This window comes from Peromyscus eremicus, chromosome 1, assembly GCF_949786415.1.
Source record: "Peromyscus eremicus chromosome 1, PerEre_H2_v1, whole genome shotgun sequence".
Classification (NCBI taxonomy): Eukaryota; Metazoa; Chordata; class Mammalia; order Rodentia; family Cricetidae; genus Peromyscus; species Peromyscus eremicus.
Genome location: NC_081416.1, coordinates 49,679,772 through 49,695,460, shown reverse-complemented (window position 1 = coordinate 49,695,460; position 15,689 = coordinate 49,679,772). Strand labels below are relative to the sequence as shown.

General features: G+C 41.5%; 1 protein-coding gene across 1 annotated transcript; it reads right to left on the bottom strand.

Annotated features, from left to right (window-relative positions):
* Window positions 1-5,028: 5,028 nt before the first annotated feature.
* LOC131897352 (olfactory receptor 10V1-like) lies at window positions 5,029-5,976 on the bottom strand. Its single transcript, XM_059248234.1, has one exon. It carries the CDS (start codon window positions 5,974-5,976, stop codon window positions 5,029-5,031), a length of 948 nt encoding a protein of 315 aa, XP_059104217.1.
* Window positions 5,977-15,689: the final 9,713 nt, after the last annotated feature.

Here is a 15,689-nt window from a genome sequence, read left to right as displayed (position 1 = left end):
CAGAGGGGGGAAGATCAAACCTGAGGTGTTTTTGCAACTGGACCCCCTGACAATTCCATCACCCTTGCAATATTCTGTTCTTAGAACTCAGGTAATCTTTTCAACACGTAGCACTAAGTGCATTTTAAAAAATGGAGTAATCTCAAACTAGTTACTTAGCAGCATACCTGAAAACTCCAGAACATACACCCAAAAGGAGTAGGTGGCAAGAAATAATCAAAGTCAGGAATGAAATCAATACAACAGAAATAAACAAAAAATACAGAGAATAAATGAAACAAAGAATTAGTTCTTTGAGAAAAATCAATAAATTGACAAACTCTTGTCTAAATTAAATAAAAGGAAGAAAGAAAATGTTCAAATTAACAACATTTGAAATGAAAAGGGAAACATAACAACAGGCACTGAGGAAATCTAGGGACTCATAAGGACATACTTTAAAAACCTGCACTCCACCAAATTGGAAATTCTAAAAGAAATAGATAATTTCCTCAGTAGGTACCATATGCCAACTTAAATCATGATCAGATCAATGATTTAAACAGACCTATAACCCCTAATGAAACAGAAGCATTAATTAAAAGTCTCCAAACCAAAAAACAAGCCCAGGGCCAGATGGTTTGAGTGTAGAATTCTAACACTTTCAAAGAAGAGTTAATGCCAATACCCCTCAAATTATTCTAAAAACAGAAACAGAAGAAACATTGCCCAATTTGTTTTATGAGGCCACAGTTACCCATAAAGATATAACAAAGAGAATTACAGACCAATTTCTCTTATGAGCATAGATGCAAAATTTCTCAATGAAATACTTGCAAACTGAATCCAAGAACACATCCAAAAGTAATCCGCCATAATTAAGTAGACTTGATCTCCAAGATGCAGAGATGATTCAATATACAAAAATCAATAAATACAATCCACCATGTAAACAAACTAATGTCAAAAACCACATGATCATCTCATTAGATGCAGAAAAGGCCTTTGACAAAATCCAACACCCCTTCATGATAAAAGAATTGGAGTGATTAGGGATATAAGGGACATAAGCAAATATAATAAAGGCAATATACAGCAAACCCATAGCCAACATCAGATTAAATGAAAAGAAACTCAAATCAATCCCACTAAAATCGGGACCAAAGCAAGGCTGTCCACTCTCTTCATACCTATTCAATATAGTACTTGAAGTCTGAGCTAGAGCAATAAGACAACTGAAGGAGATCAAGGGTACATAAGTTGGAAAGGAAGAAGTCAAAAATATCTTTATTTGCACATGATATGATAGTATACTTAAGTGACCCTAAAAATTCTACAGGGACACTCCTGCAACTAATAAACACTTTCAGAAAAGTAGCTGGATACAAAATTAACTCACAAAGATCAGTATTCCTCCTATATATAAATGACAAATGGACTTAGTAAGCAACCAGGGAAACAACACCTTACACAATAGTCTCAAATAATATAAAATATCTTGGAGTAACTCTAACCAAGCAAGTGAAAGACTTGTATGATAAACTTTAAGACAGTGGTTCTCAACATTCCTAATTCTGCAACTCTTCAATACAGTTCCTCATGTTGTGGTGACATCCCAACCATAAAATTACATTTGTTAATACTTCACAACTGTAATTTTGCTACTGTTGTGGATCATAATATAAATATCTGTGTTTTCCAATGGTCCTAGGTGACCCTGTGAAGGTTTTTTGATTCCCAAAGAGTCATAACCCACAGGTTGAGAACCACTACTGTAAGACATTGAAGAAAATATCAGAAGACGGAAAGATCTCCCGTGCTCACGGATCAGTAGGGTTAATACAGTAAAAATGGCCATCCTGCCAGAAACAATTTACAGATTCAATGCAATCCCCATCAAAATTCCAACACAATTCTTCACAGATCTTGAAAGGACAATTTTCAGCTTTATTAAGGAAACACAAAATGTCCATGATTACAAGAACAATCCTGAATAATAAAAGAACTGCTGGAAATATCACCATCCTGGACCTCAAAATCTAAAGGCAAAGACTGAGGCATGTGCACAGGGCTTGCATGGGTCTGCACCAGATGGGCAGTGGTTGGAAAGGAAGAAGTCCAACTATCTTTACTTACAGATACTATGATAGTATACATATGAACTGAGTGTTGATCCCTAATTTCTTTTTTCTTTTTTTTTTTTTTTTTTTTTTTTTTTTTTTTTTTTTTTTTTTTGGTTTTTCGAGACAGGGTTTCTCTGTGTAGCTTTCCGCCTTTCCTGGAACTCACTTGGTAGCCCAGGCCGGCCTCGAACTCACAGAGATCCGCCTGGCTCTGCCTCCCGAGTGCTGGGATTAAAGGCGTGCGCCACCACCGCCTGGCCCTAATTTCTTTCTTAGTTTTGCAATATATATCTTGTAGTTTTCCAGATCAGCAAATCCTGAGGAGAAGATTTCCAATTCTTGTGTCCTTCCAGTTTCCTATTTCAAAACAACTTGCAAATGAAAGTTTAATTTTCTCCAAAGGAGTCTCGCTGGGGAAATAAACTACTCTTGAGGGTAGTCTGCATGCTCAGCAGTAGATGGCCACAGAAAATGAACTCAATAGCGTCTTTGAAAGTTCCTTGTCTTACAATGTCATGCCAAGGCTTTCCCCCTCCTCTCATCTCTCTCTCTCTCTCTCTCTCTCTCTCTCTCTCTCTCTCTCTCTCTCTCTCATCTCTCTATCTATCTATCTTACTTTTATTTTTATTTTATTTTATTATATCTTTTTTCTTTTTACCCTACAGGCCCTTTGCATATAGATTATGGCTCCCAGTTTAGTGTATTTATGGTATCCCTGAGTGTGCAAACGAGGTTTTGAGGTTTCAAATCCCAGAGCCAGGCCCAGTGTTTGTCTCTCACTTGCTACCTATGGGTCAAAATGTAAAGCTCTCAGTTACTGCACCAAAGCCATGCCTGTCTGCTTCCTGCCATGATAATGGACTAATCCTCTGAAACTGTAAGCAAGACCCCAATTAAATGCTTTCTTTTAAAGGAGTTACCTTGGTCATGGTGTCTCTTCACAGTAACAGAATAGTAGCTAAGACACCTACAAATGTGCTCCTGCACACATGAAAACACACATTTACATACACACAAAGCACATGTATATATACATGCAAAAAAGGAGGTTACATTCTTCATATATATCATAACTAACACATTGGCATTTGCAGGCTGTGAGCAATCCTGTGGTAAGCAGGTTTGACTTTGGTCAGTATGGTGCTGTTCACGATTGTCTGACCACACAATATTTGTTCCACCTAAACAACCTAATGTCTGGAAGCCTAATTTTCCACAGACAGTGTGTACCTAGTAGCATATTGCAGTAAGATATGGAGCCAAAAGTGGAAGGGACTGAACCAAAGATACATCTTACTTATTTATTTTTTCTGGAAATAGGGTGTCAGGTAACCCAGGCCAACCATAACCTGCTATGTAGCTAAGGTGCGTGGTATTTTGACCACATTCTGACTCGGCTTTGAGTCAGAGGGCAGAGCTAGCCACTAGCTGACCAAAATTAACCACAGAGGTTTTGGAGGACTGAGGACAGATAGGAGACAAGAAGTAGTAAGGCTGGGCTGAGAGAGGATGGAGGAACCGAAGAGATAGGAGGTCATTATGGCTTCTCTGCCACTCCTCCGATCATTCAGGTTCTTACCCCAATATCTGACTCACAATTTTTTATTGATAAAGAATAGTTAGATAAACACATCACTAAAGATGACCTTTAACTCTTGATTCTGTTGCCTCTACCTCCCCAGTGCTGGAATTATAGGCATGTACCCCTATGACCAGCATCCTTTTTGTTCTTATCTTTCAAACAAAGAATACAAATTTTCAGTTCTATAAGATGTGAATCCTAGTCATGATTTTACTTTTCCGCCCTATAGAACTCTTTCAAAGAACTGGAGTTTTGCAACACATGTCTTGTAGTTTTCTAGATAAGGAAGCAAAGGCCTGAGGAGGAGATTTCCAATTCTTATTTCCTTCCAGTTCTCTGCTGAAGAAATGTGCTTTCTATGCCAAACCCACCATTACACACATCCCCATTCCCTCTACTATCCCTACTCTAGGGCTACATAATAAAACATATGAGCAAAATTAAATGGACTTATTGGACAATGTTTTTATATATGTAGATAGATAGATAGATAGATAGATAGATAGATAGATAGATAGATAGATAGATATGTTAGTGGTTCTCAGCCTTCCTAATGCTGTGACACTTTAATACAGTTCCTCATGTTGTGATGATCTCCAACCATAAAATTATTTTTGTTGCTCCTTCATAACTGTAATTTTGCTACTGTTATGAACCTGTGTTTTCCACTGCTCTTAGACAAGCCTTGTGAAAGGGTTGTTCAACCCACAAAGGGTAACAACCCATAGGTTGAGAACCACTGACATATATGTATATATGTAACAGTATTTAAAGAATAGTTCATGAATTTGAGAGGGAGTTAGGCAGGATATGGGAGGAGTTGGAGTGGACAGAGGGATATATGGAAATGATGTAAGTACAGTACTCAAAAAAAGAAAGTCAGTATTTATGCAATGGGAACAAAAGAGGTCAGAGCAGAATGTTCCAGGCCTAATGCTTGTCTTGCTGGTAGTTTTGACCTTTCCCATGTTCAGTGTTGAGAACTGCCATCAACCTAAGACCTGTATCTGGAGAAACATGCAAGGTGAGAAGATGTTATATATGACAGCTAGGAAAGGACAACTATGTTCACTTCTATGTTTCAGTTTAAAAGTGACAGGTTGTTTCACTCATGTCTGCTAATCTTCATAGCCCTCAACACTTAGATTTTGCAGGAATTCTTCATCCCTATGTTGAATAATGACTAACCTGAAGCTGAGAAAAGAAATACAACTATTGAATAGTAATGTGATTGGGAAATCTAACTGTATCAAACCTGTAGCCTGCAAACCCCACCTCCTCATCTCATCAACAGTCAACTCAGCATCTTTACTCCCCAGTGTTGGAGAGGATCATTCAGAGTACTCATTGTTTTTCAAGCAGGAGGAACCTCATGACCACCTTCCTCAAAGCATCCTTGAGTTCTCTGTTCCTCATGCTGTAGATCAAGGGGTTCAGCACAGGGGTGATGAATGTGTAAACCACAGATACTACTTGGCCCCGCTCAGGAGAGTAACTGGAGCTGGGACATAAGTAGATGAGACTTGTGCATCCATACTGCAGGAGGACCACAGTCAGGTGGGAGGAACAGGTAGAGAAGGCTTTGTGCCTTCCCTCAGCTGAGTGGATCTTCAGGATGGCATCTACAATGAAGACATAGGACAGAGTGATGAAGAGAAAAGGGATGGTGAGGACAATGACACTGACCACAAACAGAGTGGCCTCGTGGACACGGGTGTCTGCACACGCCAGTCTCATGACAGGGAGGACATCACAGTAGAACAGGCTGATTTCCTTACTGCTACAGAAAGGCAGTCGAAAGATGAGCACAGTCAACTGCATGGCCAAGATGAAACCCAGCAACAGGGACCCCAGGGCCAGCTGGACACACAAGTGCCAGCTCATGATGAGGCTGTAGCGCAGAGGGTGACAGATGGCCACAAACCGGTCATAGGCCATGATGGCCAGCAGAATACAGTCAGCACTGCCCAGGAAGATGAAGAAGAACATCTGGGTACCACAGCCTGCCAGGGAGACCACAGTTCTCTCTGTGGACAGGACGCTGGCCAGAGTCAGAGGAGCTATGGTAGAAGAATAGAAGATCTCCAGGCTGGCCAGGTTTGCCAGGAAGAAGTACATAGGGGTGTGGAGACACCGATTGATCCAGATGGTGAGGACGATGGACATGTTTCCTCCGATGCTGACCAGGTACATTGTGAGAAAGACCACAAAGATCAGCATCTGCAGCTCGGGGAGTTTGGAGAAGGGGCGGAAGTGGAAGAGGACCATCCCAGTCTGGTTTCCTTCTTCCATGTACTTAGTGCATTGGGTCTGCTACTGGCACAGGTGACACCCCTGAGGATAGACAGATGTTAGGAAGGACCTGATGCTTCTGGTGGGTGACATGCTAGAATCCCACCCTCACCCACCCTTGTCACCTCAAATCCAACTGTTTTTACACTGAGCAGCTTACTTCCATGACTGTTCTAATCAAAGAATAACAGTTGACTACTGAAAGCTTTTGTTGGAATAGAACATTAAGTACGTTCTCATTTTATAACTGTACCTCTGTCTATCCTGTCCTTCTCCCAAAAGTCTGATTATACAATAACTCTCCATTGTCCTCTACAGTCCTAGTACCTCTGCTTTTCATTGTCTCTATGAATTTGCCTATTCTAGGTACCTCAATGCACATGAAATTATTCAATTTATTAAACATAATCTTTCAAGAGCTATCCATGTCAAAATACATTTTTTTAAAAGTTTGAACTGACGTACCTTTTATGAGCAGTTAGTGCTGCTTCACAAAGCCATAGACATTTAAATGAAAATCACAATACCAGGTGAGGAATAACTCCCTATGAGTTGTTGGTTAGAGAGGCTCCAGAAGCTCTCAAAACAATACAGGTTCTTGGTAGCCTACCAGAAAGAGATAGAGGAAGACCCTGTTGCTGAAGACACACCACATCCTTTGGTTGCAAGACACAGAGAAATCAAGCTGGAACTTCACTGAAAGCTTCCTCCCTACTAGCTAGAGTTCATAGTTCCAGAAAGTCAAAAGCCTGTGGTTGGGATGGTCAAAGACTCTTTAGGTGGGAGGTGGGGGCTGGGGGTGTAATTTACTACTGATGTTTCCCTAAATGGGCATACGGTAAAAGTGCGTTATAAATATTTATATTTCTATCCATAGACAAGTTCTGTTCTCAACCTTGCTCAAAATAAAATTCTTTTGCAGAGGGAAACAGCTAATGCAGAGACTCATAACTAGTCAAAGTGCTGAGAACAAATGACTGTTGAGTGCTCAACCCTAAACCAAACATCTCTGTGACCACTTTAGAGGCCCAAGGAACATTACAGAAAAGGGGGCGTAAAGATCATAAGAGCCAGAGGATAAGGAGGAGTGCTATGAAATGCTGTCTTCTGGATGTAACATGACTACTGCACCACCAACTTAACAGCTGCTGCGGCTACCTGCACAAGATAAAGCCATTTAACATCCCATTGTGAATGGGAAGGAGCTTTGTGAGGTGCACTCCTCCATTAAGAGCTGTAGGCAGGTTGCCAGGGGAGCTGGAGTCATTTTCTTCAGTGGTATAGCCACCAGCAATTTGCCTATGCTCCAGTAAATAGTCCCTACTCGTGTTCATAAAAGTAACTCTAATTAAACTCATTGCAGAGAGAAAGAGAGGATTAAGTAGGAGAAAAGTTAGAAAGGAGACCATCTTAAGTGAAAGGGACATAAGAGATGATAATAGGGGTGAATATGATCACAACACATTGTATACAAGCGTGAACTTGTCCCAGACTTTTAAATTACATTACTTTCATGACTGAATAACATTCTATTGTACGTACATGTTACATGGTTGTTTTTATCCATTCATGAGTTCATCAACAATGCACCATTTCTCCCTTTTTTGGCTTTTGAGAATAATGTTGGAATAATTCAGCATACCAATAACTTTTCAAGTCAGCACAGAAACCTTAAACCAGAGTACACCACTCTCAAACTACAAACCCTTCTACTTTCATGATCCTTTTGCTAGTAGTCAAAAGTGTCTCCAGAGTTAAATTGTATAGGTGATAGTGTTAGGATGCACAAATCAGCCACGTGACTTTATGCAATCTGTGGGAGCTTTCTGCTTTAATTTGTTCATCCATGAAAAGAACAGTGAGACTCTACTCTTAGAAACATTAGGAGGATAAATCTGCCTGGGCCCTAGTAAGATCTCTGTAAACATTAGCAATAATCACTGAAACTGTTGTTCTTTGGGGGGACTGAAACAATGGTTAAGCTGTCAAGAGTACTGACTGCTCTTCCACAGAATCTGGGTTCAAACACCATATGTAACATGGTAGCTAATAACCGTCTGTAACTCCAGTCCCAGGGGATCCAACACCCTCTTCTGGCCTCTGTGGGCATTGTACACATGTGGTACATGTATGTCTGGTACACAGACATACATGCAGAAAACATATACATAGAGAACAAAAATAAATAAAACCTGAAAACAAAAATGTTTTCTTCTATCTCTAGTTTTTTTTTTCTGTCTCTTCAAGATCTCGTTGATGCCTCCAGCTTCCCCCCAAAAGCCTCCTTTGAGTTTCTCCTGGTCCCATTCAATCAAGATATCATATCTCTTCTTAGTCTTCTGCCAATTCACGCCATCCTAAGCTCCTTGACTTTCTGTAATCCTGTTATGTTCTATAACGTCCAACATCCCTAATATAGGCTAGACATGACAACATCACAACATCCTGTGGCTGGGGACACCAGAGATTGAGTGGTATTATCAACTCCAACAATTCTATCTTCTGAGTCAACTCCTGTTTTGTTCCTCTAAGATTAATTTATAATTCCCTGGTGTCTTCAAATGTTCCATTCCACCTCCTTCACTAATACCTTAGTTAATTTTTTATTCCTGTGATAAGACACCATGACCAAGGCAGTTTATAGAAAAAAAGAGTTTATTGGGGACTAGCATACAGTTTCAGAGGGTGATTCCATGATCATAATGAAAGGGAGCATGGCAACAAACAGGCAGGCATGGTACTGCAGCAGTAGCTGAGAGCTTACATATGATACCGAAGCGTGAAGGAGAAAGAGAGAGAGAGAGAGAGAGAGAGAGAGAGAGAGAGAGAGAATTGGAAATGATGTGGGCTTTTGAAACCTCAAGCCCACCCCCAATAACTCACCTCCTCCAACAAAGCTACTCCCTCCAATCCTTCCCAAACAGATCCACCAACTAGGATCATGTATTCAAACATATGAGCCTTTGAGCCTATGGGGGCTATTCTCATTCAAGCCACCACAACTGATGATCCAGCCTCCAGTGTCATAAAAAGCTACCTGGAGGACCCTTAGTATCATTCTCATCAGCTTTAGATATATAACATTCTCTGCTGACCTTTGAGGGCATCACACATTATCACACACCTTGGTATATGGACTCTTTATCTACTGCCAAACTAATTTCTCAGACCTTGCTGTTTCCTCTGGGAATTTCCTCCATGAGGAATTTGCTCAATCCAATATCTATACCACTGTTCCCCACTCTACAGCAACTTTACCTCCCATGGTATAAAGCAGTTGAAAGCAGTGTTACCCTTCAAGATGTCTTGCCAGGTTTGGTAGACTTGTTTATAACCCCACTGCTTGGGAGGTGGAGGCAGGAGGAAGAGGAGTTCAAGGTCATTCTTAGCCACATAGTAGGATCTGAGACCAGCCTGGGCTGTATTAGATTGTGAGACTGGGTCTCCAAAGTGAAAGAAAAAGATGGGAAGGAGGGGGAGAAAAAGAGGTGGAGCAAACAAAAATCCTCTGTCTCTTTCCCACAATAGACATTATCTGTTCTTTATTACAAGCAGCTAAGCAGCCTGGTTATATTTAATCCCTCTCCTCCTTGAGACCATCTTAATGAAGGTCACCAAGGACCTTCCAGTTTCTGAATCAAATAGGCAGTTTTGAGTCCATCTATGTTACGTTCAAACGCATTGGTTACTCCCGTTTTCTGGAAATTCCTTGTTTCTGGTCTCAGTGACACCAGTTTTAATTAATATAAGCCTCTGTGTGTTTACTTGGGTCTGAGAGGCTGCGGACTAGGCAGGACATAGGAAAACTTCCAACTACATAGTTTTCCTACTGATTGCAGCTTTCCCTTGCAGCTTTTTTCTATATTTTGGAATAACCATACCTTTTAAAACATGACTTCATGCCCATGTTGCTCTTTTAGCTCTGTGCTGTCATCTAATGCTGCAGAAACATTTGGAACAGCCAATACCTGGGTAGGGCAGTTAGAAAATGGAAAAAAAATTAAACAATAGGAAATCAAACAACCCAATCAATAAATGGGCTATTGAAGGAAACAATTTAGAAAAGATAAAATGAGCATGTGAAAAAATGTTCAGGAGGTGGGAGACGGCTCAGCAGTTAACAGCACTTGCCGCTCTTGCAGAGGACTTAAGTTTGGCTTCCAGCACCCACGCATCTGTAACCCCAGCTCCATGCAATCTGACACCCTCTTCTTGCCCCTGTAGACACCCACACGCATGTGAACATATTATATACTACACACAGACAACACAGACAATTCATAAAAATGAATTTGAAATAATTTTAATGTTCAACCACACTAGTCATCAGAGAAAAGCAAACCAACACTACATGGATTCCATGTCACTCTAGTCACAATGCGAGTTGTCAGGAAAACAAATGCTCTCGGTATCTGAAATGAAGGGAACCCTTACACACTGCTGGTGGGAATGTAAATGAATGCAGCCACTGTGGAAATCTGAACGGTGCTTCTTCACAAACCTAAACCTCCCATATGAACTAGCTGCATCACTTTTGGGTACTTATCTAAAGGACTCCAAGCCAACATATGGTATCGATAATTGCACATCAATGTTTACTGTAGCACCATTCACAATAGCTAAGTTATTGAACCAACCTAGGTGCCCAACAACAGCAGAATAGGTAAAGAAAACACAACACAAGATTTTTGGCCACAAAAAGGAATGCAGTTCTGTCGTCTTGCAGGAAAGTAGGTGCAACAGAAGTCAAACACACTAAAGTAATTAAGCCAGCCTCAGAAAGATAAATGCCCTGCTTTCTCCCATTGTCGTTACTTGACTCCATAGAGATACATAAAATTATGGGAATACAGGACAGGAAAGTAGAAGCAAAACTGTCTAGGGAGAAAAGGCGACTGTTGGGAGGGAAAATCGTAAGGAAGGGGAAGGTGGAAAGTGGGGTGACATGTTCAACATACAATATATGCTTGTATGAATACTTAAATTAGCTTTTAGAGAAAAGGATACAAGATAGCACATGGATGGGTAGGTTTTGTCTAGGAGTTTTCCAAGTATTGAAATTCCTCAGCTGTGAGCAGAACTGGGGTACATACTCCCCAACTTCTCTGTGTGTGCAGGGCACTGAGGATAACTAGCAGACCTTCCTTCCACACCTGGCGTCTGGTCTCTGTGATTAAACACAAAGAGAATGGTATTGACCATAACCGTTCTCTCTTCCCTTTAGTGACATATTTCCTTCTGGGTTCATGTGTTTACAGCCACACCTCTATGGCTCCAAGCTCCCTAACAGCCTTAATGACTTTGCTTGACACTCAGTGATGCTTAGAGCCTAAACCAGTGCCTAGCACTCTAAAATCATGCAATGACCAATATATTGAAGACTTCCCAAGTGAGATTTATGGGGTGGGGTCTTGGGAAGATAGCTCAGTACGTAAAAGGGCTTGCTCTGCTAACTTAAGAGGTTGTTGGCCGAACAGTGTAGCCAAAACAGCAAGCTTTCAGTTAGGTGAGAGATCCTATCACAAGGCACTGAGGCAGGTAGTAATAACGGAAAACACGAAATGTGCTGCTCTGGCCTCATCATGGGCACACAAGGGTACCTACACTGGTATACCAGCAGACTCATGAGCATGTAACACACACACATGCACACATGCACACATGCACACATACACATGGGGGTTGGGAGGAGAGGGAGAGCCAGAGGCAGAGACAGAACGTAAGAGATTTTTTTAGATTTAGGGTCAATGAAAAAGACAATCTTCATTTTGGCACTTGAATACTCCCTTTCTGGTTTGAAAAGCCCTTGCAGGACTCCATTTCTGGCTGGAAAAGTCAGCAATTCTGTAGTAGAGTTTGACTGTTCTGTGTGCCCTGAATCAACACTCTGCACTAAAGAAAGGAAGGCTGGTGAGATGACTGTGCAGCCACCAGGGCTGGAACAGAAATTTGATTCCCAGTACCCACTGGTGGGAGACAACCGAAGCCCCAAGCTGTCCTCTGTCTCCACATCTCCACACTCATGACATAGCACACACACACACACACACACACACACACACACACATGCATACACACACACATGCACACACACACACATGCATACACACACACATGCACACACACACACATGCATACACACACACACATGCATACACACACACACATGCATACACACACACACATGCATACACACACACACATGCATACACACACACACACACACACACACACACACACACACAGAGCCAATGTGATTTTAAAAACTTAACCCAGGAGTGCTGTGAAATGAGAACTTCTGGACTTGGCATGGCTTCTGACTCACAGCAGCTATGGCTGCCTACACAAGATCAATCCAGCCAAGCTCCTAGCACAGATATGGAAGGTCCCCTCCACAACCCCTCTCTCTCTCTCTCTCTCTCTCTCTCTCTCTCTCTCTCTCTCTCTCTCTCTCTCTCTCTCTCTCTCGGTTTTGTTGTTGTTTTGCTTGATTTTTGCTTTTTTGAAACAGTGTTTCTCTGTGTAGTCCTGGCTGTCTTGGAACTCACTGTAGACCAGGCTGGCCACAAACTCAGAGATTCGCCTGCCTCTGCCTCCAGAGTGCTGGGATTAAAGGCATGCACCACCACCGCCCAGCCACAATCTATCTCTTACTGAGGAGGTACTGACAGTTGACAGCTGCCGGAGGAGTTTTGTTTTTTGTTTTGTTTTTGGTTTTTTAATGTGTGACCACTGGTAGATTTCTCATGCTCCAGTAGCTATCCCAATACCCACGTAATATATGGGCTGCACTAACAGGATTCACTGAGTTATATTTTTAAAAGAGGACATAAAGTTTAGGGGTCCATGTTAAAGAGGATTTAGGGGATGCCATGACCTGTTACATTATATATATAAAGAAAAACTAATACTTAAAAGAGTCTCATAAAGTTTAATTCACCATTCCAGACTTTTGAAATCCTGGGAAAACTTCCAATTTTTGACTCAATATGTAGCCAAGTTCTCCCCACTAGCATCTGCAATTACAGGGAACTTGTGCCCCAAAGCTAAGTCTGCTCACTGAATCTCAACTCCAGGAAGCTGCATCCCTCACTCATGTTCAGCACGATTCAAGAAAGTTCAAAAATCAGAAGAGCAAAGAGGAAAAGGATCATAGTGTAGACTAGGACTAGGACTCAAACCCTCAGTGAGTTTCATGTCTGTAAATAAATACCGTTTACTAAGAGGATGAGTGCCAGGACTTCCATTAACACACACCACACCCCCCTTTTGTTCCTTTTGGTTTTTGGTTTTTGGTTTTTGGTTTTTCAAGACAGGATTTCTCTGTGTAGTTTTGGAACCTGTCCTGGATCTTGATCTGTAGGCCAGGCTGGCCTCAGACTCACAGAGATCTGCCTGGCTCTGCCTCCCGAGTGCTGGGATTCAAAGGCGTGTGCCACCGCCGCCGCCGCCGCCGCCGCCGCCACCACCACCACCACCAACACCACCCAGCTCCTTTAATTTTTTAATTTTTATTTTTATTGTTGTTGTTGTTAGGTGGGGGTTTTGTTGCTTTATTTTGTATTATATTTAAATTTTTTGTTTGTTTGGGGTCTTTTGTTTTTTTGTTTTTTGTTTGGGGTCTTTTGGTTTTTTTGTTTTTTGTTTTTTTGTTTTTTCTTGAGTCAGGCTCTTACTCTGTAATATATAGCTCAGACTAGCTGAAATTACCTATGTAGCCCAGGCTGACCTCAATCTCATGGAGAACATATTGCCTCAGCCTCCCAAGTGGTGGTTATTACAGGCATGAGCCACCACACAGAGTTGTGTTGCTTTGAGACAAACATTGACTATATAGCCAATGCTGGTTTTGAACTCATGATTCCCACACCTTGCCTCTCAAGGGCTGGTATTACAGGTGTGCACATATTTCCTGGAGTAGACAAACATATGTGTGTAACCCAATTTGGCCATAAATACTATGTTTCCTTTTTTGTGGTAGTTGCTGGGAAACCGAAACTAAGCTTGGTATCCAGCTGTTGAACACTCTTTGGCCCAAATTAAAATTAAATTAACATTTCTATTTCTATTTTTACTTCCATCTTATGCATTTTATTTTGAGCTTGAGGTTTGATTATGAGTTAATTTATTTTTAAGAGCATCCAAAGTATAAGAAATATCAAAATAGAAACTTACTCTTGCCTGCTGTGATTTTTATCCAAGGCATTGATGAATAAGTGAGAAAGCTCCATGTCTCCATTCACTCCTCTTCTGATAACTTTGGAAAACAATAAAAGTGAAATACTGTGGGCTTCTTCTGTAGGTAATGGCGCTCTTCTTTTGTGATCCCAAGCTTCCTTTGTGACTGTACAATTCCCTACCACTTGAAGGTTGGATTGGTAAACTCTGGGTGTCTTCTCACATTGCCTTAGTAATGTGTCATCCTCTGATGTGTCTCTTTACAGTACCAGTACAGTCTCCAAAACTGTCACCCACAAATCTCTCCTTCTCCAGAAGTTCAATTTTGACTGTGTAACTTAGAAGCTGTGTGGATTGCAGTATATTTTGGGGCTGTGCAACCAAGCATTCATTCCTCAAGGGAGAGTAGATTTCTGACTACCAACAGAAAGAGCTAACCACATTTCTAGGGAAATGGATCCCTCCTCTGGTCCTTTGCAGGGAGGATGTTTGCTCTAAAGACAGGTTTGTGAAGGTTATTAACTGTACCAAGAAAAACTGACTCCTTGTTAGCTGTAGGAGATTAAACTACACTCCAACTTACCTGTGATTCAACACCAGAAAACCCCTCTCAGGAGATGCCAAGGTCAGGAGCATTCATTGGCTCACTCCCAGGGTCTAGAACACACAACAGCTCAGACAGGTCTCCTCTGTCTCCTTCCTTTCTTCTGCCTGGAGGACCTGGCCCCACATCCTCAACCCAGAGCTGACTGAAACCCAAGCTGTGGTCCTCCTAATGGCTTGGCAACCACAGAGCTGAACCTCTGAGAATCCCCCTTCCTCTGAGGACAGCACACATTTCCATATGCCAGCTCTTCCCCCACTGCCCCTTCACCAGGGAAGAACATGGGACTTGGGGAGTTTGTGGAGTTGGAACTCTGGGTTGTTTCTCTGTTCTCACTCTTCATCTCACTTCTGGAGAATTCCCTGCCCTGTTTGATTCCACCAAGCCCCAGGAGGCTGACTTGGCTTTCTACTGGACCAGCCCCAGTAGGTCTTTGAGCACAAATAGAAATTGCTTGGGGATATGGTCTCATAAACTGACTTAATTGCTACTATTTGGCTATGTTTTAATCATTGTTTCAATTTTTATTCTTTACTCTTAAGGTAGTTGGGGAAGATCACAATCATCTGTGTGAGACACAGAAGGCATAATTTACCTCACCGATTCCAGCCACACAACATACAGAGACATTTCAACCCTTCTCTTCTATTTTTAGGTTCCCCGTTTTCCTTCTCTTAATGTTCTCTCTCTCTCTCTCTCTCTCTCTCTCTCTCTCTCTCTCTCTCTCTCTCTCTCTCCTATTTCTTCCCCTTTTTTCCTATTCCCTTATCATTTTGTAATTTCTCGATTTAATGTGCCTTTGATCATATAGAAGCTAAGAAAAGAGCTATCTTTGTATAGTCTCAGAAAGAAAAATCTACTCACTCCTTAGCAGGAGTACGGTCCTATAGTGAGTTGTTTTCTTATTACGGGAGTATGTAGAAGGAGAGCT

Excerpts from the sequence above, each read along its gene's own strand:
- LOC131897352 (XM_059248234.1), bottom strand. The coding sequence starts at position 5,976 with ATGGAAGAAGGAAACCAGACTGGGATGGTCCTCTTCCACTTCCGCCCC.